The 25746-nt window shown below is 45.8% G+C and overlaps 1 protein-coding gene across 9 annotated transcripts in view; it reads left to right on the top strand.

The window, feature by feature from the left end:
* The first annotated feature begins 262 nt into the window (after positions 1-262).
* CEP170B (centrosomal protein 170B) overlaps positions 263-25746 on the top strand; it is a 58585-nt gene continuing 33101 nt past the window's right edge. For 5 of the 9 annotated variants that reach the window (XM_042799063.1, XM_042799065.1, XM_042799064.1 and 2 more), the window contains exons 1-6: positions 895-979; positions 1641-1776; positions 13650-13739; positions 16837-16915; positions 19828-19886; positions 21202-21340. In XM_042799063.1, the coding sequence (XP_042654997.1) occupies positions 1672-1776; positions 13650-13739; positions 16837-16915; positions 19828-19886; positions 21202-21340 (472 nt within the window). In that variant the 5' untranslated portion in view covers positions 895-979; positions 1641-1671. Of the gene's footprint in view, positions 366-894; positions 980-1640; positions 1777-13649; positions 13740-16836; positions 16916-19827; positions 19887-21201; positions 21341-25746 lie in introns of those variants that run through there. The other 4 variants (XM_032981601.2, XM_032981600.2, XM_032981599.2 and 1 more) reach the window with 1 other exon arrangement.

Below are 25746 nucleotides of genomic sequence, written 5' to 3'. Positions count from 1 at the left end.
GGCCGGCCGCACCCAGGCCAGAGAGGGGGGTGAGGCTCCGGCCGGCGTTCGGCGAGCCTCGCATGAGGGACGCGGCCCCCGGGCGCGGCTGCTACCGCACCGAGGAGCCGTGACGGGGAAACCCCGCCAGCCCCTCTCACACCTCCCGTTCAGGAGGCGGGGGGGGGGCCCGATGCGCCCGGGCAGGAGCGGCGAGGGGCGGCGGGGCCGCGGCCGGTCCCGGCGGCTGGAGCCGCCTCCTGACGTCGGGAACCTGCCGCGGCGGGGGCGGGGCGGGGCGGGCGCCGGGAGCGGCCCGCGGGGCAGGCAGAGCCGGCTGGCGGGGCGCGGCGCCCGGCCTGCCACCGCGCCCAGGGCCGCAGCAGGTAGGGCGGGCGCGGGGGGGGCCGGGGATGGGCGGCGGGGAGCCGGGCGCTCGGGCGGACAAAGGGCCGGGCTCGCCCGGTTTGAGGTGGAGGGGAACCCCGCGCCGCACCTGGCCCGCTGCCGCGGCCCCTCGGCGGTGCTGCGGCCCGGGGCTGCCCGCCCTCCCCTCGGCAGCGAGCGCGGCCCGGCCCGGCCCGGCCCGGGGAGGGGGGCCGCGCTGCAGCCCGGCTCCGGGCGGTGCGAGGCGGCCGCGGGGTTCGGCCGCCCGGCGCCCGGCTCCCCTCCCCCGGCGCTTTAGTCGGGGAGGCGGCGTTTCCCCGGCAGGGCCTCTCGCGTGTCGCGACACGGGGACGGCAGCGCGCACCGCCGGCTCCCGGAGCGGTTCTGCGCCTCCGCGGCGGCGGGTTCCCCCCGTCTGTCCGTCCTTCCCCGCCCCAGGCCTGCGCCTTGCCGGGGGAGGCCCTTCATCCTCCCCGCCGCTGTCACCTGCGCTTCGCGGGGCCGCCGGGGAGGGGGAGGCCGGCGGTCAGGCCGGGGAGCGCAGCGGCAGCCCAGATAAAATGGAGCTCTTCTTCCCTCGGTGCAGTTAGGAATGCAACTTCGATCCCGGGAGGTGGGTGAGGGGAAGGCAGCAGCCCAGTGCGTGCCGCTTTATTTTCCTTTAGCCGGGGAGAGGAAAACGCGGTGCTGGGGGAGAGGGAGAGGCCGCAGGGCCAGGCTGCCGGGCCGTGGCCAGGAGGGCAGCAGGGAGGCTGTTCTCCTGCCCAGCCCCTGTGTAACCATTCCTGGGAGTGTACCGAGAAAGGTTAGAGGAACCAGGTTATATCACCTTACTGATGTGCTGGTCCAGATCTTTGATGATGGGGAAAGCTCAAGCTGTGATTCGTGCACAGTGATAGCGATGAGGAAATGTTCTGGAAAAGAGGTCTTTTTTTTTTTTTTTTTCCCTCCACCATATTTCATCATTTCATTGATTGGATTCAGCTGCGCGCTTCATTTTTTAAACAACCCTTTCATCAGACCTTCAGTCTTACTTTGCTGTGGGAATACTTGCAGGGTTGCAGAGCTCCTACACATGGCACATAGGCAGCAGCTCTTGGCACGCGTTTCACAACTGCTTGTTGCCACGAGAAATTTAAGACATGTACACAAAATGCAAAAGAGGCAGCGCTGGGTCCTGTGTCACAGGGAAATTTGGGAACTGCAGCTATGCACTGGTGTACTTCCACGCTTTGTTATTAGCTCACCATGTCTCGTGTTTTTTTTGTATTTAGGATGTATAAAGATTAAGTGCCAAGCGCCAAAATGAGCGTGACTTCGTGGTTCTTGGTGAGCAGCACTGGCATTCGCCATCGGCTCCCTCGGGAGATGATATTTGTTGGCAGAGATGACTGTGAACTGATGCTCCAGGTAACAACTTCTTTTTTGTTACTTCTGAAGATGGAGTAGATGTGAATGTAACACTGCGGATCTGTAGAGATGTTGCATGCTTTCTTCAAATGACATCTTTCTTAAAAGGAACTTCCTTTTTTATGTTGAGTCTGTGGTTCCCATGAAGACTTCGTATGTTTATGAAAGTGCAAGTGAGGTTTCTTTCAAATTGCCATATCATCAGAAGGATAGGAGTTGTAGTGGTGGGAGATTAATCAAATAGATTAACTATCTTGATACTACTAGAAGTAGTAAGCAAAGACGTACCAATCAGTCCCGATCTGCCATTATGCTGCTGTTTTTTGTAGTTTTTAATACGTGCACTGTTTACTACTACGTGTGATTTGAATGGGGGCAGGGTTTTTTGTTTGCCATTTTTTCCCTTTAATTTTGATTAAATTGTATCTCTCACTTAGGGATTGTTTAATTATGGTAGAAATACTGGTTTTTAGTGAAGAAACTCTAGGTGTTTTGGTGGAGTGAGAGAGATGGTGACCTTTTCCCAAAGTAACTGTGTTACTCAGGCAAACTTGCAGCTTCTGTCAGTGCTTCCCGTACCAGCATGTGTCTCTGCTGGACCTAATCCAATGTGTCTGAAGCGTTGACTGTGGTCTGATGTTTGACAGCATAATGTAGTGGACATCACTCCAAACAAATGGAGCTGGAATCTCGCAGAGAGCTTTTGACAGGAGCAGTTTAGCTCAGGAATTTGTAGAAGCTCAGGATTAAATTAGTGGTTTTGCTAGACCTGTGCCATGAGTCCTTAAATGCAAAAAAAAGTTTGATTGCACCTGCCTGTCCCCCTTCTGATCCTTTACAAAAATGACAAGTATGTCTGTTGGTGGCAAAATTAGGAAGCTGCCTGCACGACGGGGACTCCCTCCTCATAATTTACGCTGCTAACCTGGTCACAGGTATGTCCTAAATGCTTTGCTGATGATCTACCAAGCAGGATGTGATTGTAGTTACTGCAGGGGTTTTGTATGATATGTTAGCAGGAGGTCTGTTTAGGGGGGTAGAAGTTCTTATACAAGGTGCATTTGGAAGGCAAGGTTATTGTCTAGATATAATAAAATGCTAGTGTCCACAAAAGGAGAGCTTGCAGTGTCTGTACTGCTCTTGTAGCTGTTAGTGAGTGGCATGGCTGTGCTGCAGTGGTAAGAGTCTGAAGCATACTCCCGTTCAACAGCAGATCGTTTGTTTGGGTTTTCCCATGAATCACACTGTCTTTTATTTCATGTTTCTACGTGTCTGACTGGTGAGGAATGTAAAGGTGAGACATTAAATATGTCCCGATATTTTCTGTAAGTTTGCATTCGATTACTCAGAAACCTGATTGCTGTGTTCTCTTGTGACTTGAAGGGAGAAAACATCTACACTGGCCTTGGTTTCCAAAAACGGCCTGAGTTTTAGGGTGCCCATCTTAATACCTTTTGAAGGTATTTAATTTTTTTTTTTTTTTTTTACTGTCAGGGTTCAGCACTTGTTCACCCTAAAATAAAAGTACCCAAATATCAGTCATGCTTAAAATGTATTGCTTGTTTCTCTGGTTATTTGTGGGGTTAACTGGACAGCGTGGATTGTGAGCCACTCCATACCATACGGAGTATTTCATGTTTCTTTGCAAGTCTGAGCTGGCTTGTCAGTGTTGCGTGTGGATTAGCAACCTTATGACGCTCTACATTTGCCATGCTCCTTTCTGCAAGGTAAATGAACTGAGATTCCTGGAGGAGCCAGCGGTATCTGTGAGTGTGAAGTGGCTGTATTTGGGAGCTCATAGGTGGTGGTATTAAAGGTTTTCATTATTTCACTAGAATGAAGGCTCTCCATTGTCTGTAAAAGCCAGCTGCTTATGTTCATGGGGTGAGTTACATGTGACTCTTTATAAACATATTAGCTTACTATATCCACTAATAAAGCTTTTTCTAGGATCACATGTAAAGTCTTGTTTTGAACAGCACAACACATTATTTTCCTAGCCATTTGCTTATAAAGATGTTTTCCAGAACTACCTTGGGCTCCAGATGAGATGAGGTTAGTAAGACTCAGTGTGTACTGCAAACAGAGGCTTGATATCTAAGCAAAATTGCGTGTGAGCAGATGGAGGATGAGATCTAAAAATAGACTTTTTTCCTACTGTGACCGTCCATGTCACAAAATCGTTGTGCAAACTGGCACAATCATTTGTCTTGGGGAAAGCTTAAGAAGCAGGTCAGAGCAGATGGACAGAGCTCTTGTGAGAGCATTTGCACCTGTAGTATTTCTGTGGTACTCGCTCTGAAACTGTATATTCATTGCATGGTTACTTTGCTTATGTATTTCAAGGTACTGGCATTTAATCCCTTATAGTGCACAACTGGGAGCAGACTGGCAGAGTCTGAGGAGTGGACTGGTTGACCTGGTTGGTGTTTTTTCACTTCTAAGACTGTAACTGCTTAGTGATTTCATCATGATACAGTTTGTGGTTCCCTGTTGAGACTGTGTGTGTTAGGTGGCACACAAACATATGACACAGAGATAACCCTTGTCCTGGAGGCCGTGTAGTCTTACCTTTCTCATTTTACTGCTTTAGGAGTAGTCACGTCTTTGGGTATTTTCTTGGAACATTTTGTCTCCACGTATCAGATCCCTAAACAGCAAAAAATGATGCCTTTGTCACCAAACAATCAATCTTTAGTTTCTCCTATATTTACTTGTTTCGTACAGGTACTAGATTTGCTTTCTGGTTAACAAAGAGGTGAAGAAAACCAGAGTCTTTAAGCTTAAAATTAAGTAGGTTTGATAGTGGGGAAACATAATCTACCTTGAAATCTTCTATGCCTCCTAAGAGGATTAGAAATATTTGAAATGTTTTTGCAGCACTGTAAAGCTTCTAGTACAAGTAAATGTGAGATTTACATTGGATTTGAATGTTCACGTATGGGTGAAAATGCCATGTAGCAGAGCTTGGTGTGCACAGTGTTGTTACGCAGAGTCAAGGGCTCAGTTCTGCCCTTTTGCTGAAGAACAGTGCTTGGTTTTTTTCAACGTTCTCACTGGCTCCCTTCAGGTGACAGTCAGCGAACAGCAGGAGTGTGGAAATCCAGACTTTCACTAACTCGCACTAGCATATTTTTTTTTTCTCTGTGAAGCTTGGGGATGGTAGGACATCATAATTCCCTGAAAAGGTTTACTTTTGTTTTTTTGACCAAAAATAAGAGGGATTTTGGATCATCTTGAACAAAGTAATTACACAACTCCCCCAAACTCCCCCCCTGCTTCTTGGGAAATATAATTGCCATTTTTATCAGCTTTGATAATTTGCTTAATGTGATGGATATTTACTCAGGGGACAAACATTTTGCAAACTCAAAATTTTCACTTAACCATTAAAACCTTCCCCTATCCCCCGAAACAAAGCATCTTTTGCATTTTTGCTAAATGTAAATATTTAACAGAAGGGAAAGCAGGGTCATGATTTCCCTGTTTTTGTTTGAGAGAGAGATTTTTAATGGAAAATTTGGGAAAGCAAGATGTTTAACCACTGCTCCCTTGAGTGTTTCCATTTCTTCAGAGTGATGGTTTGGGCATGCTGTTGTCCTATGCTGGGTGAGTTTGTACACGTGAGTGTGAGTTACAGCGGGAGTAGGTGCAGATGGCATAATGCTTTCTGTTTTATGCCTTTGTCATCTATGCCTTTTAAGACAGCTCAATTGCTTATAACTCTGCTAAACTTCATAACTGTTTGGGATGACAGTTTATTTTCCAGGCATCTGTTTTAGGCAGTGTGTTCTGGACACGATGATCTCCCTTCTTTGGTCTTTGCTGTGAGGAACTGTGAGAAAAATGCCATTTTCTTCACGTAAACTATTTAAAAGTATGTTTAACCTGTTCTTCAAAGTTCTGGTGTTGTAGAGCTGGGGTGTGTGTGTGTGTGAAGCTTTTCAAGAGTGAATACCTAGGTCAGAGGTGATTTCCCTCCCCCTTCCATCCCAATGAATAATCTAAATGTATTTGACCAAATTCCAAACCTTTGAAAAGAAGTTGGAGTTTGCATGTGGTCAGCAGGGACTTGATTGATACTATTGGCTTAAGTCTTATTTCATCTGGGAGTGAGGTTGGTGAGGAGGACAGAACTGTCGCGGGTTGGGCAAAGAGGAGCTAGGTGCAGAGATGCACAAGTCTGGAGTTTAGGTCTAAGAGCAACTGTGTTAGATTAGATCAAGGTGCATCTGGGCCAGTATCCTGACTCAGACAGTGGTCAAAGCAGTTGTCGAGGAAAGTTGAAGAATAATCCAAGAGTATAATGATGCTTCCAGAGTACTCTTTACATGTGTTTTGGGAAGCCAGAGGCCAGATCTTTATATGTGGTCATTGGATTTCTACTCTATAAAGTCTCACCAGGAGGTTAAGATTTGTCTGAGCAAGGAGGCACAACAAGGAGTCTGTCATTTGTGTAGAGTGAGAGGAGGAGCAGCAGGACTTGGGAAAGTGGGGGGTGGTGCATATGGGTCAGGAGCTGTTCTGTGTGGGGAAAGCGGGCATTGCGGGACGTGACTGCTGAGCAGCATCTCCCTTAGGCCTGAGGTGGGTCAAGACTCGCTTTTATTCTGGTGCCAGCAGGTAGCTGTGAATACGACTGGCCAAGCATCTGTCACTGGTCCATATGGGACATCACACACGCTGCTCATGGTATCAGTCAGTTCAAGTGGTAGGGGCTTGTGAGCTGAACATAGAAGTTCATTCTGCTGGTGAATTGAATAATGGTAACGATACTCCTTGAAAGACATTTTGCTCTTTTTAGCTTGCTTTGGTAAAAAGCTAGGGAATTACAAGCAAGCTAGGCACTGAAGGAACATTCTTACGGCTGCTAAGTCAAGTGTTTATAACTGCAGAGCAGTTATGGCATACCAGTGTGAATGTTGCCTGTGTAATCCTGCTTCTGCCCCAGTGTACAGAGGCATGAAGATGCAATCTGTTCTTGGGTCGTTACCAGATATTTTTTCCCCGCAGGATCTGTTCTGTGTTTGGTACTTGGGGTTCGTGGCGCGCTCCGTAAATAATACAGTGCGGTGGTGAACTCTGCGTGTATGTGACATCTGGTCAAATTAAGGCTTGATTGACTTGATGTATCCTACCTTCCCCAGGACGTACTGGGTAATACGATGTCTCTCCTATGTATTTTAGTAAGTGTATACATAAACAAGCGTGAATAGGTGTGGTGCAGTTTGTCTACAGCATTATGCTGGGAGGAAGCAGATGGTGTGAGCGTGGTAGATTATCTTTTTCCTGGTACTTCTTGGTGAATTCACTGCTGTGCAGAAGTTGTATCCCGCCATCACTCAGATACTTCCTGCATTGGGAGCTCCCAGTAGAAGCCATGGGGAATCTCTGCTGCCTTTTGTGTCCCAACCTCCTTCCCCATGGAAGTGTGGGGCTGGAGTGGGAAGCTGTAGTTGGGACAGGGTGGTGCCCTGCTCGTGCTGTTTTGCTGCAGTTACCCAGAGGGTGTAAACCAGCACCTAAGTTAGTCCCAGGGCATTGGGAATTGCTGAGAGCCATTCATTAGGTGTCACAAGGGAAGCAGGTGTCTTACAGGCTGAAGGGGAAGGATCTAGCCTTGGGAAGGCTCTGCTTTTTGACAGGTAGTGTTTTTAGGTGTCTGGGCAGCAGCTGCAGGAGGAAGGATGCACATCCTGTATTTCCAGGCCTAGAATCGTTTTTTTTTGGCTCTTGCCTCTCCCATTGTTTTCTGTTAATGTGCAGTTGACTGGAGGATTACAGTGTCTAGTGAAATGTGAATTGAGGAGACTGGAGGCATGGCAGGACAGGCAAACCTGGGTGGGGAGTTCATTGCTGGAGGCAGGGTAGGGAGAGGTGATGGTGGCACTGCAGGCAGGTGGTTATTAGGGGTGAGAGGGCTGCATGTGGCTGGCAAGGTGCTGGAAGCCTGCCCTGCGGAGGGAGGGTTTGTCCCTTTCCAGAGTGGGCAGGGAAAAAGGGGACCCCTTCCATGCCTGAGATCCTAATACAGGTGCTAGCATGCATCTTGGCTGTGCTATGGAAATCCAGGCTTCTGTCCCACCTGAGATGATGCTTTTCTATGCCTCCTGGGTGGCCATGTAATACCAAGGGAAAGCCAGTGCATCTGTGGGCAGCAGGTTCCCAGCCTGCGGTCAGGGTCTGACCCTGGGTCACTTCAACTGGTGCTCCACTTTGGGAAAAGAGAGCCAGCAAGCAAAACTGCATTCTACCCCAAAAGAATGGGTTAAGTTGTTGTGGGAACTATGCCAGCCTCCAAATCCCTTTGCCAAACTGTGGGGATTACAGTTTCATTTTCCTAGGGGATTTCTTTCTTTTGTTCAGTGCCTTATTTTTTGCATGAATACTCAGGCCCTGGTCCTGCTACAGATCCACGAAGCCCATGATCTTGACTGCATCAAAGCTGAGGGCAGAAGCCTCTGCAGCGTGGGAGCTGTAAAGTGAGTTCAGCCCCAGGATGAGGTGGCTACCGTTGCTGAAGAGACATTTGTCTCTTTAGGCAGAGTCATTTAGAAACAGGCAGCACATGCCCCTGGGAGTGATCAGGCTGCCTCTTGTGGGGGTGTCACACTTGCAACCAGCCTGGGGCAGGATGCGCCATTTGCTAATATTCTGGAAAAGTACCGAAGTGGCCAATATATACAACTCTGTGAAATGCATTGTGGTGAAAGGGGGAGACCCAGTGTACATATCTACCATTAAATGCTATCCGGGGCTTTACTACTGAGGAGCAAAAATTACATTTCAGGCCAGAACGCAAGGGATTTTTTTGTTTGTTTGTTTGTTTTTTTTTTGTTTATATTTAGCTTTGTTAGTCTCCCTTCTAAAGTGGGACACTGGGAGAGGTTTGTATTTCCTTACTGGGACACTTGTGCAGAGCACGGTACTGGCAGAAATGTAACCTGTTCACTATGGAAAGTATTTGAGCAAATATTTATTGCATGCTGCCACCAGAATGCTGCAGTTATCTTGTGCCAGACATTCACAACGGACTGCAGTGAGAAATAGGGAAACTGCTCTCATTTGTTTATTTTATCTCCAATACCACCAATGCCTCACGGCACTGGCAGGGCTGAAGTCCAAATCTCAACCCTGAGCAGTAGGTTTTTGCCCATGGTAATTCTCCTGGGGAAAAAGCAGCATCTGTATCTATGTAGCCAGCTGAGCTGCGTCTGCTCCCTGGCCCTGTGGGGAAACACAGGCAGTCTGGCTGTATTTCTCCTCCTGCCTTCCTAAGCAGGTCTTGTTTCCTTGTGGGTTTTGCTTGGCATCTCTGCAGCTTGTGCTTTCATCCCAAGTGCCCTGTTCTACGTATCAGACCCTTCACCAAACACAAAGCTGTAGGGTATCAGCAGCACACGTAGCCATCATGGTATGTACCTCTGGAGATTCCTGCGTGCTTCTGAAGCTGCTTTTTTGGCTCCCATGCTAAGCAGGAGCTTTTGCTGATTTGATGCGCGCAGTTTTGAGGATCACAGGCGAGCTGCCTGGTTGCATGACTGGAGATTGATGATCCAGGATGTTGGTCCTGGTATGGGACTGTCAGACCTAGAGCTGCCATTCCTATCTGTGATTTGGACTATATGCTTAGTATAATCTTGGAAGAAAGATGAGCTATAAAATACCTCTGTCTTCAGATACATGTTGCATATGCATTTTGTCTACTAGGTGTTTAAAACATGATGCACTGTAGATAGTATGATGGAGAAGCAGGACAGCCTTATATTAGGAAGTGATTTGAATGTCTGGAAATGCAAGCCCTGGATGAGCTTAGTGTAGTAACAAATCAGTGTCCATGCTTTCCCTTCAGAGAACTGTAAATGTTGTTAATCAGAAAAGCACACATTGTATTTTCCTGAGAGTTGTTTTCATTTGATAACAGGTCCAGTGTTGGGTCGTGGTGAGAACAGTGTGTTCTTCCTTCATTCCCAGCCTCTCAGAGTGTAGCCTTATTTCTGACCTGCAGATCACTAGTGCTTAGGAGGACATCTTCCTTCCTTGCTACCTTTCTCTTCTCAATCTCATCTGAGGTTGCTCCAGCTCTGGTTTTGTTGTTTGGATCCAAGCAGAATCTCAGTGATCCTTGCCATAGCTCAGGAGTGCTGCTTAACCCATTGCAAGTGTTATTCTGGTGAAACAGGGTGTACTGGTTATTTTCTACTTTTGACTTTCAGATATAGGCACTTCAGATTTTCTTAACACTACATTGGAAATTTGTGGGGTTGTTTTGTTTTGTTTTGTTTTTTTTTTTTTTTTTTTCCACTCGGACCCCTCTGTTTCCTCCCAACAGATAGATCGGTCTTGCCTTTTGTTGTGGAGGTTGTGATTGATCATAAGCAAGGCTCAACATCTGATGCAAGCGTGCATTTAAGCTAGGGAGTCCTCTTGTGTTTGTGACTCAGTCAACCTAATTGCAGCTTTGAAATTTATAGATGCCTAAAAATCTTTCCAGTGGAGTTGCAGACCACTGGGAGATCTGCAGCCACGGGCTGCTCTGTAACACGTGTTGACTCAGGCTTCTTAAATCAGTTTTTGTGACTCAGTGGGTCATGCATTAGAAACCACTGGCCTGCTGGGCTGAAGTGACTTCTGCAGGACTGTTCTCGGGCTCTCGGCTGTTACTAGTCTGGATTCTGGTTAGTCTTTTCTTTGGAAGTGGGATCGAGGCAGTCTGCTCCTCTCTGAGAACAAAAGCACGATCAGCCACTGGGTTACTGCTGTCACTGCAGACAAGAGTGGTTTATGTTAAATGTGACTGATGTTGAAATAAACTACACCTCGGTTCTCAAGTAAGAGTGAACTTTGGCATCAAAATAAATAAGGTGTAATTTTTAGTTATTTTAAGTTGAGTTTCCTTGGAGACGGGCCCTTAGTGACTTCCGCTGCCAGTTCCTGTGATGTTTTCTGGTTTATCATAAAAAAACCTGAGAAGATTCCTCTCTTCTCCACAAAAAAATGAAATTTCACAGAAGTACAATATGTGTAACAGTTTGCCATGTTCCTGATGCGCTCTTTAAAGAGATACTGAAAGGTAGTATCAGGACTGTGGGTCAAATTCTGCATGCCTTGACTGTCTTCAACACAGCTGAAACTTCCTTGCAAGATGGGAACTTTTGGTATACATTGGTTTCTTTGGCGACCTCTTCCTGCTTTTATGTAGGGGAATATCATGCTGCTGGAATACATATTTGCTCCCCTGTAATGAGCCTTGCTTGGTTTGGAACCCTGGGTGGCTGTAGTCAGATGTAAAATACAGCAGCCCAAAGGCTGTGCTTATTTACATCGGGGTCAGATCCAGGGCAAATTGAATTTTTGGGAGACAACTGGTTTCCAGAAATAAACCCTTTTTAAAATGAGCTGTGACTAGGTACCAGATAAAATCTACCTGAATTTTTTGTCTGGATTAGCTTTTTGGAGTGGAAGCCTTTCTGCCCTTGGAAGGGGGCTAGAGGGATTGTTCTCCCTTTCAATTTTATTAATCTTTAAATGAACATCTGTGACATGCTGTAAAAAGCTAAAGTAAACACTCCTGCACCAGCTAATCATTGTTCCCTCACATCCCCTTGGGAACAGTGATAGCCACAATTTTGGGTAGCAGAGGGACCAGGGAAGACATTACGTCTGTGCTGTGCGGGCAGGACCCCTGTGTGTGGTTGTCTTTGAGTCCAACAGGATGAAACGTAGTTCTGTGAATACCCGTGGATGGGTAAAGGGGATTTCTACCTGATGATTGTGTGGTTGGACCCTGGACAGGCAGGGTGGTAGAAGAAGACCCTTGCATCTTCCCAAAGGGTGTGAGGGACCGCAGGGCAGGTCAAGGTACAACCCCAGCTTGTGAAGCATCAGCTGCTGTGACACTTGAGGCTTTGGCTGGAGACATTTCTGCCCTCAGGGCTGTGTGCTGAGGTGCAGGTCCCTCAACCATCCTTACCTGCACCATCCTTACCTTACGGGGCACATGCCTGCCACAGCCACTTGGACAAGTGCAAATCAGACTGAGGGGCTGCATCTAACATGAATAGTAACAGGGAGAAGCAGCAGCTTCTCACTGCCAATGCCTAAGGCCTGCCCTGCCTTGAGGCTGGGACGAGACACCAAGCGTGGGGACTGCGTGCGGGTCGAGGTTTGCGTGTGCCCCTCCTGGAAGGGAGTTGCTGTACATCGTTCCCGCGTTTAGGGCTCGGCATAGCAGGAGGTACAAATGAGGTGTCCCCAAATGCTTTGTCTTTGCCCGTCCCACCAGCTGTTGTTTCTTTGGGGAGTGACTGCTGTCTGAGCAGCAGTAGTTGGGCATCAAAGCATTGAGTGCTGCCTCGTTTTTCAGCTGGGACTCATGTGAGCTGACACGTAAATTCAGCAGTGTATGGATAACTGTGTTATTGAGGCAGCTGGAGGCTTGGAGTCACTTGCCCCTCTCCTCACTGCCACTGCTTGTGGTGGCATGTTGTGAGTGGGGTGAGGGACATCACAAGGTGGAAGGGCAGTCTTTTGCTCAAGTATGTTTGCTTCATGTTGATACTTCAGGGTTATGCAGGTCTTCTGGGCTGACACGCTCTGCAGGGGGAGGATGTGCCATTTGTCAGCTGTTGGGATATTACCAGTGTGCTTGACATTGGCAGGGGCAGAAAAAAATTCCTGTAAATGGTAAGGGTTTATCCAGAAAAAGCCTTTGTGTTTTCACCAAGGAATTCCCCTGAACCAATCTTTGCCTCTGCATGCTTGCAAGGAAGTAGATAATGGCTTGCTGAGAGCAGTGCAGTGGAAAGCTGTGTGTTTATACTTGGGAAGAGGGAAGGACTTTTCACCAAGAACTTTTTGGTCGATGCCCAGGAAGAGGAGGATTAGCAGATTTAGAGCCTGGCCTGTCTCCCTGCCCTGGTTGCATGCCCTACCCTCCCCTGGCCTGAGATACCAGGGAGGTCTGAGTGTCATGTGTACGTGCTGGTGCAGTGACTGGTTCCAGTGACCGGTTGAGGTCAACTGCAGCAAGAGTTCCAGTTATGAGAGGCAGTAGGTCGAAATACAGACAGCCTGGTGTCTTTATAGCTGTAACACTTAGGCCATATTTTAAAACTCTCCAGAGATTTTGTTCAAACGCTTCTTCCTCAGAAGTCTGACACTGTTCTGGCTGAAGGTGTTGTACTCTCTTTTGAAGATAAGGTGCATTGTGGCAAAGCCAGTGGCACCAAATCACTATCCAGTTCAGTGTTCTCAAATCTAGTTTTAAATTTGAATTTTCCCAGAGTTGCTTTCTTTCTCATCCCAAGTTTATTAACCTCCCTCCAACTTGGAAAACATCTTAGAATTTAAATCAGCTCTGGGACGTAATCCTGGGAACACTATACTTTGTTGTGAGTAAGTTTGGTTTGTAACTTCAGAAAAAAATTTTTTTTTCTTTGAAAAATAGGAAGAAATCCCAAATAGGAACTTGCCTAGTGTTGAGGCCACTGGCTTCAGCTGGTGAAAAATGGAGCAATTCTAGATCATACTGGCTGAGATCCTGCCCGCCCAGGCTTTCTGTTTAACTGGTTTTGTTTTCACTGTGTATTGATATAATTTATTGAAATTATGCCATTGTCTTGACAGCCTTCAGTGATGATTTTTTTTTTCCCCTCTCCATGCAAATAGTGTATTGTCTTCAGTGAACTGTTTAAACAACATGGAAGCATTTACTGTTCATCCTTTCATTATTTATAGCAGTAAATAATATTGATTCCTTCCTGCTTTTCTCCCCACCCCATATCAAGTTAGTTTAATGTCTAAATGTTACTTTGATTAACAGTGTCTCTTACGCCTGACCGGTCTCACATTCATTGTACTTTCGTTGCCAGTCCCGCAGTGTCGATAAGCAGCACGCTGTAATCAACTATGACAAGGAGAAAGACGAGCACTGGGTGAAGGATCTCGGGAGCTTAAACGGCGTAAGTAGCAAACCTCCCAGCTGACAGAGGCAAACACGCGGCGTGCTGAGTCTGCAAGCACTTGTGCACTTATTGAATTCTACTCTTTAGGCCCTTTTGGGTCACTGGAACTGTTGGCATGAGTTAAGCTAAACGTACATAATTATTTGCAAGGCCTGAGGTGGAGGTCATGTAGCATCTCATCTTAGAAGAGGAAAGCTTTGGTGAATATTGTATTTCTTTTTCCCATTCTTCTGGTGTCCTTGTAGAATGCTTCAGGCTCACAAAATCATAGCGCCTCCTGCAAAAGAGGAGGAAATGAATTCAGTCTCATTTTGGGGATGCTAACATTAAACTGGTGAAGATTCTGGAGCAGCTGTTCAGGATGTGCAGGGTGACCTTTTGGCGATGCAGTTGTCAGTGCATGGAATGATTTATGGGATGATGAGACATTTAATTTCTTCGGGGAGAAACTATTTAAAGCTACCTCTTTTATAACAAAAATTGCTCTTTTGCCTGCCTTGAGCCTGGCTTGTGTGAAGGCCGAGGGATAATGTAAGCCCAGAATAGGGAGCTGAGCCTGCCTGAATCCTAACCCTTGCCCCGATTCACTCGGTGTGAGGCAGCTCCGTGAGGGCTTTTTCTGCCTACCTGAATTCCGTGACTTTTAAATACACCATTGTAGTTAAAACTGTCCTAATGTCATAGCATGCCTCTGTTTAGACTGTTTCTTCATACCAGCAGAGCTATTCCTCTGCTGCAGTAGGTCTAAGCTAGACTCACATAATTGTCTTTCCCAGTAAGGATTTTACTGCAGTCATTGTTCTGGGCTTAGAAACAGAAGCCTTCCACCATCACAACCACAAAACCACAAGATGAACCCAGAAACTTGTACAAAAACAGTGGCTAAAGCAGACCTCAACTGTTCTGCTGGATCTGGCATCTGAAAACAGCAAGAATAAGTACTAATAGGCTTCTTAGCCTAATAGCTGAAGGCACAGAGCCCTGCTGAAATGGGAGTACTTCCAGTAACTGTTCTGGTCTCTTAGCTGGATCCCTGGTTCAAAACCTGTGGTATTTAACTCATGGTGGCAAAACAGCAGCTGAAAATTCTGCTTACAAGAGGGGGAAAGCTTGAACCACTAATTTTCTTTTACCTTCATATGCTAAAGTGTATGAATTTACAGCATTTTAATAATAGACTTGTGCTCGAAGGGACAGTGGACTAAAAACAGTTATAGCTGTGCCTGTGTTCTGTAGCTGGTCAAACACACTTCTGTTGGAAAAAACTGTTGTGGCCAAATTGAATTTATTTTGTGTGAAAGAAACAGGTCCTTGTTTGAAAATTTTAATGAAAACTTGTTTTCTCCCCTGAAACTAGAGAAATCACTTCTGAGGACCTTGATTTTAATTCCATTTTCATAATTTGCTTTTATTTTGTATTTACTTAATGGCTTGTCGACAATGCATTATATGGCTTTGCTGGATGATCTGGTTCATATTAATTGTTGAAATGCTTTGTATTGTTTTTATTATAATGTTCAGCTGATTCTACAGTCCCTATTAAAGGTCTTTTGGTTTTGAAGGCAGTGTTTCTATCTGCAAGAAGCAGTTTCTTTTGAGTTATTTTATCTGAAGTAACCATGGATGAATAGGTAGCAATATCAAAATGGGGGTTTTTGCGGACTTCTGTTTTGCAGAAAATTCAGCAAATAATTATTCCTGTTCCAGGTCTGACTGTTGTGGGATTTTTAAATATTAAAAAATACCATGCAAATAGGAATTCCGTGCCTTTTAACCAGCTTCACCGCTTTTATTCTGAAATTACAGGCCTGTTCCCCAGCTCTTCTGTAAATTGCCAGGAAGCTGGGGGCTGTCATCTGCTGAGGTTCTATTTTCCTGCTCCAGCATTTGTTTTTCCCCTGTGGTTAATACTTGGTCTTATCATGCATGTTTGGCTTGGCTGAGGTGAGAAGGCAGGAGGAGGAGACTGTGCCTCAATGGTGAAAGCACGTAAATTCATTTTCTAGCATAATTTTGATTCTTTGGAGCATAGCTGCATTTGTGTTGAGGCTACAAAGACCCAGCAGCGAGTTCCCGGTGTGTGAGGCTGGGTGAATTCCACCGTGCCAGCCAGGGTGACTCCTGGTGTCTGTGACTGCCCTGGGTGCAACTCAGTGCCTGATCCCTGTCAGCACGCTGCTGCTTCTTCAACTGAGTTCCTGATTTATTTTTTATTTGGCCTGGGTTCTTACAAAAGTACATGAGTTTATTTGTGAAAGATGTCCACGAGTGCTTGATTTGTTCCTCTGTTGTTCTGCGAGAATTGCCCCTTAGGGAGTCCCCTTGGAAAGCAGGCATCTGAGACATCTAAGACGTTTGTTCACAGCTATGAAGTACATTTCTTGCACCTTTATAAGGATAACTTAGCTTCTTTGGGCCTCAATTAACTGCTTGGAGCATAGGAAAAAATGAGTATGTGAGTCTTTTGTGCAAAGGGCCTGTTGTACTGATCTGTGGTGTCTGGGGCAACGTGGCCTCAGACATCATAGTGATGCCACTGCAAATGCTTGTTTTCCTGTGCATTTTCATCCCCCTCTTCCTCTGTGATGGGCTTTGCTTGTTAATTTATCAAGCCTTGGGGCTGACACCAGTCTTGTTTGACATCCGGCAGAAAGCTGATTCCCAGCTCAGTACTAAGAGTGTGAGTTGCACCGTTTGCTGCTCTTGCGGGTTGTGAAGGGTGGAGAAGAACCGAGAGCATCTGAAGTTCCTAACTTCAGGCATCTCATTTATGTGTTCAAGTCAGGGACTAAAATTTCATTTGCAGTTGGTGGAAAGGTAAATCTCCCTAGAGGTCCTGTCAGAGCACCTTGCTTTGAAGCGTAATTGGGGTGCTCTAACTTGCCCATGGGAGCTACTTGCTGGTGTTGATTTTTTTTTTTTTTTTTTTTTTAGGGAACTTAGCTCCTCACCTGGCTGACTCTGTGCTAGTGCACCCTGAATGTGTGCAGTGTTGTTGGGAGATGGGCATGGGCACCCTCCAGGAGCCCCGTTCATCTAATATGCATCACCTTGACCCTCAGTTAAAAAACATCCCTGTGCTTCTTTCCTGCAGACGTTCGTCAATGATGTGAGGATTCCTGACCAGAAGTACATCACCCTAAAACTGAATGATGTCATTCGCTTCGGCTATGATATCCTTGTCTGAAGAGGGAGTGGGACACAGTCTTTGGGGTTAATGCTGTTTTCTGCATGGAGAGTTAACAGTGTTAATTGTGACTAATGAATAAGGGTGTTTGCTTTGCCTCCTGGAGCCTTTGGATGGTTCATAAGGTTATGTTTCTCCACCACAGACCTGATTCGGAGCATGTTAATCATGGTGCCTGCTACCTTCATTGGACTTTGAATCAGGCCCTGCACTGACAGTAGTGACTGTGGAAGTGCCTTGTCAGTCTCTTTCTAAGGAAGGGTTGCATTTTTTCTTTTCATTTGGGCAGCAACTGTAGCTGGTACCAGCCGGGGAGCCTATTTTTTATGCTTTTGTATGAACTAACATCTTTGTATTTTTTTTCATCCAACTTGTGTGTTTTTGTTATTCATTTCACCCAAATGCGTGCTTTCAGACAATTTGTAGGTCTTGAGCCTTCAACATTTAGCTCTGGGGCTTGTGATCAGTCCCTTAACTCTCTATCGATTGAAGTTTGCTTGTGCAAATTGCTTCTGCCACAAAAGGCAAGAGTGGATCTCTCTTTAGCAATAGCAAATTTCACCTCTGTGGAGGGAGGCTAGGCTGCAGTTACTGCTTTGTTTTACAGAGTCATAAATCCTGCTAGTGTCTGGGAAAACACCTTTGTCTTCATCCCTTTCCTTTTTTTTCCTGATGTGACTGTATGATTGGCTATAAGCATAGATACTGGAATGCCTTTCTGAGCTTGCAGAGCAACAGTGGTAAGTAGAGGCTCCTATCGTAGCTTTTTCATGTATTTAATCTTTTTTTTCACTTTTTTTCTGTTACTTCTATCTGCCAGACTTTACCCACTCAGGCTGAATTTAGAAGTAGCAAGTGTCTTCTCCAGGTTTTTTTTCTTTTGTAGGGAAATTTCAGTTGAAACAGTCCAGCAGTTTCTGAGAATAGAGGTAGAGACTAAATTTTACCATTGCAGGGGGAGGAAGTGTTTGACTGGAAAACTCTTGAGCGTTCTTGACCCCCAGGCCACGTTCTTGTGCCTTTTGTTGTCCCCATGATAATCAGCTTGTGGTTGGCCATGCTGAAGACCTTGAAATACTCCAAACCTTGCTGAATCCCAGAGAGCTGAAGCAGTGAGGAGAGGCTGAGCCTCTCTGGCCTTCCAGGGATCTGGGTATCTCAGCTCTAAGCAGTGACAGTGCAGGAACACTCACTGCTGCAACAGGGATGCTTAAACTGATGTGTGTGCAATCCTGGATCTGCTCAAGTGGAGGGTTTTCTAGGCCTTGTGTAACACCATACTTTTGGTCTTGGTCTCACTCTGTCTCTTGGTATTTTAGAAATAACAGATCCTTGCATTACAGTGTTTTGTTTTTTTTTTTTTTTAAGGGAGATAGTTGCTGTATCTTTTTTTAAAAAAAGGAGGAGACAGATGATATGCCTTCAGATCAGTATTTGAAGAGGGTGCAGCTGATGAGGGTTCAGGCATACATGGGGAAAAATAGCGCCTTACTGAGTGCTGCCCGGTGGAAGAGAGCTGTCATCGGGGATCGTGGGGTTAAAGGTGTTGTCTCAGTGCACATGTGATGAAGCCTGTTACAGTCCCCTAAGCAACCTCAGTTCTAGCTTTTTGTGACTTTGCAACTTTGCAAATTTTTTTTGATGTATCTGTTCACATGTCTTCTGGTCTCTAGATGTGTGGAGAAACTCATAGAAGATTTGTTGTGAGCTCCAGTCTAGTGAAGGCATAAGCCAGTGCCTAGAGTGTGGGTAGGTTTTAAAGTGTACGATACAGGTTTAAACGTTTTATAGAAAGCAATTCTTAGTACTAAGCAGCTGAGTGGAAGTGTTTAGTCCTGCAGCCCTTACACGGGTATTCATGCGAAATGAATGATTGCATTTATGAATTGTACAATTTATTGCCCTCAACAGGAAAACTTTAAAGAATTTAGGTTTTAAAGTCATCTTTTTACTTCAGCGTAGTTGCTATGGCAGTTACAATCTCTTCTTCTCCTTTGCAGCTTCAGTGCCACGCTCTTTAGCAGTGCTTTCTGTGAATAGCACGTTCAGCACGGTGTGGATGGCAGCATCTCCTGAGGTCTCGCAGTCAGCTGGGTGCTATTGCATAAGAGCATTTGTCTCTTTTCCATTTACAGTTTCACTTACTGTGTGGAGTTTCCCTGCTATGCCAGTATCACTTGGTTTATTTTTAGCCTAACATTTTCCATCTTTCCTTTTTCCTCCCCTTTGCTCAGTGCTGTCCTGATTGGGTTGTTCACGATGACATTGCCAGATGCTTCCTTTTTTTTTTTTTTTTTTTCCTCTCAGTGTTGCTAAGGATTATTGCCTAGGCTCAGCCATGTTGAACACCTCCGTTCCTGAGAGGTCACGGCAGCTCATGACCTGATTTACTTTTCGTCTAGGAAACTGCAGTGGCTGAAAGGCCTTGTCAGGGAAAGAGAGCACCATCGTCCCAGGCATCCTTGCAGGGGCCTGAACTCTACTGTTCTGTTGTCCAGAGTGTGCAAGATTGCCCCATCTTGGCCAGAATACCATGGAGAGAGAGGGGTCTGCCTGGAGCTGCCAGCCAGGTGGAGAGGAGCAGGGTGTGAGTGTTTCAGGGCTCTGGTTGCTCCCCTGGGTCATGCACAAAACTGCTAGTGCCCCCCCAGGCTTCTCTTGCCCTGCTCCCCTTGTCTGCTGTCCTTCAGCTGACATGGGTCTGGCCAGCAGATGATTGCACTCCTTCTTGCAAAACATGCATGACAAAGACCATGGTGGGGTACAGCACAGGTTGCTTTTAGTATCCTGTGTATTTTAAACTTCTCTGGTTTTATGATTTGGTTTTCTTTCCGTGACTAAATGCTAGATTTATCTGTCCATCCAATTCCTTCGTGATTTCCTTAACGAGTTCTGAACATTCGAACATGTATGTCCTGGAACAGATTCAACACAAAGTCCCAGAAGAAGCATTAAAGGTAAGGGTTGTCTGTGTACAGGTGCCTTTTTAAAAACTTTTATTTAGTGCTCTAATAATGGTCAAGTGGAGTGAAATATTAAAATACTCTTGATGGCAGCAAAATGTGAGGCCCTCCTTTGACTGGAACTTAAAAAACCCTTCCTTTGAGGAGAGAGACATTTCCCAGTTATCTCAGCTCTGATCTCTCTTATCCCTTTGCTAACATGAAGTTATTTATGATTTCATGACTCCCGATAAAATAGGTTACTAAAGCTGTAATGTATTAAAGAACAGTCAGCACATTAGCTTGTGGTTGAAGCACAGCAGAACTTGTTCCCTCCCAGAAGTGGAACACAGATGCCTTTTTCTGAGCCTGGTGACTTAGGCCAGCTCCATCACACTTCCTCCAGCAGGCTAAAGTTTGCTTAATTTATTCCTGTATATCATCTAATTTTTGCCTTCACGCTCCCAATTTTTACTTCCTGAGCAGTCCTCTTACAAGTGAGGTGTTTTTAAACAAAGAGTTCAGTAGCAGGTACAAAATATTCAAGCATCCTCTTATCTAAGGCAGAAAAGCAACCCCCTCTAGGCAAGAAAGCTGTCATGTTCAGTTGAGGGACTGGGCTGCCAGCGCCAAGCATCACCTCTTGGCTAGCAGATACTATCTTAGCCCTGGTTCCACGTTTAGGACTTGGAGAGGATCAGAAATCTAACAGCTAGAATTGAGCAAATGCTTCATTGAAGTTACTCAGGGGTAATCTGAATGGGTACACCCTTTTGTTAATTTACTTGTAATAAACCCACTATTAAATATCTCATTTACCACGTTAATGTGGAGCCTGTTTTAAGGCAGAATCACTTTCCTATCTGGAGAGAGGGTTTGGAGAGAAATAATTAAAATATATATTAATTGCCTTTGCTGAAGAACCGAGATAATGCAGATGAGCACCTGAAATAATTTATAAAGTTGCTTTAAGAACAATGGGGATTTCAGGATTTGAATTTTGAATGGAAAATGGCCTAAGTTCTGATTCTTCTCAGTTTTTTCTTGAAAGGCTTTCCTAATTAGCTGTTTTGCAGGACTAAGTCACAGTGACCTTCTCGTGGACTAGAATTGTCACTTAATGTCTTCCAAACGGGGTATTTGAAAGCCTCTCTGGCTGGCACTTCTGCTGTTCGGTAACCTCTGCTCAGGTGTGCTTTCTTTTTGTTGCAGAACATAGCTGTGATATTCGCCTTTGCCTGATCAGTTTGTGGGAAAGGGTGGTTTATCTTTTCCATGGGCTAGCACACAGGGGGTGGGCACACTGCAACTGTTGCTTGTGTCTCTGCAGCATGAGAAGTACACCAGCCAACTTCAGATGAATTACAAAGGCACGGCAATGAAGAGGGCGGAGCAGCCCATGGAACATGGTGTCTACTCTGAGTCCCCGCAAGCAAAGCTGGAGAAAGGAGAGAGGAAAGCAATTACAGGTACTTGCTCAGGAACCAGTTAATCAAGATTCAGTACGAAGTGCAGATTGAGCCCTGCACTGGGTCATGATTCTGACAGTACAGTGTTGTGGGTTGGATCTAGGAGCAGTTCCAGAAGGGTCATCTTTATAAACCTCTGAGTATTACAGACTCTCAGTTTTTGGAGATTTAGCCTCCAAAAGAAAAGAGAACTGGAGTGATGGCTCACGCATGCCTTGTCGCTGTGTGTGTGCTGGAGAACCCGTGGGCTGAGCAGGTTTGGTAAGTTTTTTGGCACCTGTCTGGTCTATTTTTAATTTCCTAATCGTGAGCTGGTGTTTGAACAGACACGGTGACTCAGAGTAGGAAGTGTATGGCTGCTGTGGTGTGGTGCTGGCAGGCAGGCAAGCAAAGAAACAACAAGCCATTTCTTTCCAAAAAGCCCTATATGGTCTTAAATGGCTCTGTTTCTTAATGTGCCAATATGTGGAACTGAAACTGACTGCCAAACTGGGAGACATTTGTTTCAGGTTCACTGTTCCCCGGCTGCAAACCTTTTCCATTTGAAAAATTCCTTCTCTTCTCCCTTTCTTTACCCACTGCTGCCTTTAAAGACCCTTTGTGAAACTTGCTTCCTCCCTGTTTCCCATCGTGGTGGGCCAGGACCTCCCCAGCAGTCTTGTCTCATCCATCTCACCTAACTGCCTATCTCCTGTATGTACTGCCCTGGCAGGTCTCTTCCCAGTTTCGCTCAGATGTCAGTTGGTGGCCTCTTCAAGCCTTATGATGTATGGGAGGAACAAATATGATTTTAAAGCATCCCAGTGACAGCTCTGTGGTGGTCTTGCGGCAGCAGGATGGCAAAGCGATTGGAGAGCTTTAGGGTTAGCAGAGAGGCTGCCTGCTGGGTCTGTTGGAGGAGGAAGCCAGGGAGGTGAATAGAGGGAAGAGGGCAGGCAACTAAAAGGGTGAGACAGCATCTTGGGTGAGATGACCTAGAGATAGATACAGCAGCTTTCCAGAAAAGCATACAACTTTGAGTAAATCTGTTAAGGCTTCATGATAACTAAGTGGAGTGGTTGGCTGACCTTAATCTCCCATGTATTGTCTTGATGAAAATTCCTCTAAACTGACATAGTGTACTAAACCAGCATGTTTTTTCTCCCTGCTCTCGTTTTTGCCTCCAGCTGTGTGTGGAAGCACATGCACATGCACCCATGTGCCTGGTTCCCATTTTTTCATACTGCAAAACCTTTCCTTGGGTTGCTTTAGCTGTGTCTGTGTGTTGTCCTCCCCCATTCACGTGGTGTTTGTGACTTTGCCTCGCAAGCGTGCAGTTAAAGGGATGAAGTCAGTGATGATTAACCATGAGAATTAATTTGAGAAGTAGTAAACCTCACTGGGGGAGAGCTCTCCAGCTGCCTTTCAAGTGGCATGGGCTCTTGAAAAGCATCGCCGGTAACTGAGCCAGTTTGCCGGTAACTGGAGCCAGTTTACATTTGCTGCTGCCTAGGTGCATGAACATTCTCACTTTTATTGCCACCTTCCAAAATACACACTGATTGGTTTTAACCTGTATAGCGTAAAGCAGTTGATATTTGGAACACCTTCACAGTCAGGACATTGAGTGTCTCTTCGGCAAGCTGACCCATTTCTCTAGCGTGTGATTCGCAGACCTCCATTAGTTTCTGTCATAGTGAGCACAGACCACAGGTCTAAGACAAAAAGGGCTGTGAGTACTTAATTGGGAGCCAATGCTGAAGTATGTCATGTGCACTGGGGCTGATGGACAGGTATAAAAAGTAATGAAGTGCTGCTGAGGTGGAGGAATTCAGGACTTTCTGTTGGAAGTAGTTTGCTAGTTTGGACTGAAGCCTGTGGAAGCAAGAGAGGAAGCCTGAGCATTAAATCAGCACCTCACTCTCCAAAAAGCATCTCTGTCACGTGAGCAGAATGATCAGTGGGTCCCTTTTTCATCTGCGATGTGACTAATTCACCTTGTTTTCAGCTGCACACATGCACAACTTCTCCTTGGTTGCTCGGAGGAGTGGCAGCAATTTAAAATAGTTAGTGCAAAGAAGAATGTGGTATTCCTGCGGGGAGTGGGCTTGCTTAGTGGCAGCAGAAAGAGGCTTTGGCGAAAGAGCTGTTTTGCTAAGCCTGTAGGTATTTAGGAATTTGCATTGACTAATTAGAGCAAGGTCTGGGGTGACAAAAGCCTTTAGAAGGATTGCTTCCCAGGGCCTGGGTGGAAAAGAGGCAGAGGGAATGCAAGCTTTCAGGGAAGAGGTTTAACAAAACAGTGTGAACAATTAGAGCTGCTTAGAAATGGGAGGAGGTGAGGGGCTGAGGATGAAGAGATCCAGTGGAGTGAATGGGAAACAGCCATTTAGTCTTTACGCTTGTTGAGCTTGCAGCTTTTGGGTGTATGTTGCCTGTAAGCAGAAAATGATCAGGCTTTGTGAAATGTTTGAGGCAAAGACCTTGGTAAGCCCTATGGGTTGGATATGGATATGAATAAGAAAAGTGCCCACAGTTCAGCTAGTGAATGCTAAAAATAGCTAGCCATCAGCTCTCATGTTTAAAGCCTTAAGCTATCAGGCAGACAGGTACAGCCTTGAACTGAGCAGATTTTAAGACTGTCACAATCTCCATCTGTTGTTACCTGAGTTGAGGTACTGGATGAGGTAAGCTACTTTGTGGTCTTCTGTTCCCAGCACATAGTTAATCCTCAGGCTGATCTTAAATATATTTTTTTTTTTGAAAGCCCATAAAGGGTGATGGGACTAGATAATGCAGAATCTGATGACTAACCCCTGAATAACTGCTGCAGGCCTGAGTTTCCAGGGGTGGAGGCTGCTGGCAGTGTCCAGCTGAAATGGGCATCACCAACTGCAGGATCAGGGCTTGAGCTTCTCCCAGGATCCGTGAAGTAGGCTTGCTTGCCAGGTCAGCATCCATGTCATTAGGGCGTCCTCTCAACAGAGTGTCCGACTCGAAAGTCTTCCTGGTGCCTGGGGCTGAGGTCAGTAGGCAGTATGGACAGAGGCAGTGGGAGTTTTGCCCAGTTGTGAAGTGGTTTCCATGGTCTTTGGCTGCTTTCCCCATGAGATCATGGTAATAGCTGTTTAGACGCACAGCTCTACGCTAGCCTTTAATTTAGGGGAGTGGTGGTGGTGTATGCTTTTTGTCTGAGTGAGGGTGGTGGTACCTGCAGCATGTTAAAGGTTTGGCCATGTAATTGATACAAATAAATTTGTGATTATCAGCCCGATTTGAAAGGGTCTGTGATCTGTGTATGTTCACAGCAGGTACAAAAGCCCAGGGCTTAGGTCTGCCATGCACATGTGGAATAAATACTGCAGCAAAGAGTCAGAGAATTGCTTTAAGGTTCTTCCTACTAGATCTGAATTCTCTGTTTTGCAAAGGAGATAAAAAGCAGAGATGTAAGGAATTAATTTTAAGATATTACAGCTAGAATGTATTTTTTTTTCCCTCTGCTGTAAGAAGCCTACTCAGCATCTTCTGAACATTGACATTATTGTTATTAATAATGAATCAAAAATGGTTTGACTTAAAGCAAGCTGGATTTCTCATGCTTTTGTTATGACTTGCTGTAGACAGCTTCAAAGCTGCGTGTGCTTCTGTCAGCACAGAAATTTGCTGTTGCTGTCTCTCCCTTGTGACGGTTTGAAGCTTTGTGAGGACCTGGGCGAAGCGCAGCCCTCAGTCCTGTCCTGACCACAGGGGCCACCATCAAGGGAAATCAGACCCTTCTGCAGTGGGGGCTGAGTGCTTGTCATGAAAGCTCTTCTGCCCACTTGGTGATCGAAAGCAGCATTAACATGGGCTTTCTCCTTTCCCTTTCATCTCCTGGACTGTTCTTTTGGTCCTTGTGTGTTCTGTGTGATTCACTTCTCCATAAATACATCCTTTGTAATGACATGTCTCATTTTCTCTTGTTGTGGTGCCTCTCTTTCAGGTGATCAATAGTTCGGTATTAATTTAACAGGCCATGTTCTTGTTAGACTTGTTAAACAAATGGACCTCCCTTGTTCTGCATTAAAACAGCCTTCATTTTTTCTTTTGAGTGACGGCCTCAAAGACTGAAATCCAGGAGCAGAACATGTGTATGTCAGTGGTCTTCCCTGTATTACACGGTCACCAATAGCTCAGTATTTATCTGGCTGAATGCTTGTGCTGACCTCAATTCAGCTATCTATAAGGATGGTTTTTCAGGCTGTCTGCTTGAATTGATGAGCCAAGAAATATGTTTAAATGAATTGGCACCATCTGGGCAGCCTGGCATGGAGTGGAGAGAGGTGGTAACGAGCTGCCATCAGTTGGAGGAAGTCTCATGTCATTAAAATGACTGAGCGGTTAGTTTTCATTGGTGTTCCTCGGCTCACTGCTGACTGGAGCAAGCC

This window comes from Tyto alba, unplaced genomic scaffold, assembly GCF_018691265.1.
Source record: "Tyto alba isolate M040663 unplaced genomic scaffold, T.alba_DEE_v4.0 Super-Scaffold_29, whole genome shotgun sequence".
Taxonomy (NCBI): domain Eukaryota; kingdom Metazoa; phylum Chordata; class Aves; order Strigiformes; family Tytonidae; genus Tyto; species Tyto alba.
The sequence above is the reverse complement of the archived record's forward strand: the minus strand, read 5'-3'. Positions and strand labels throughout refer to the sequence as shown.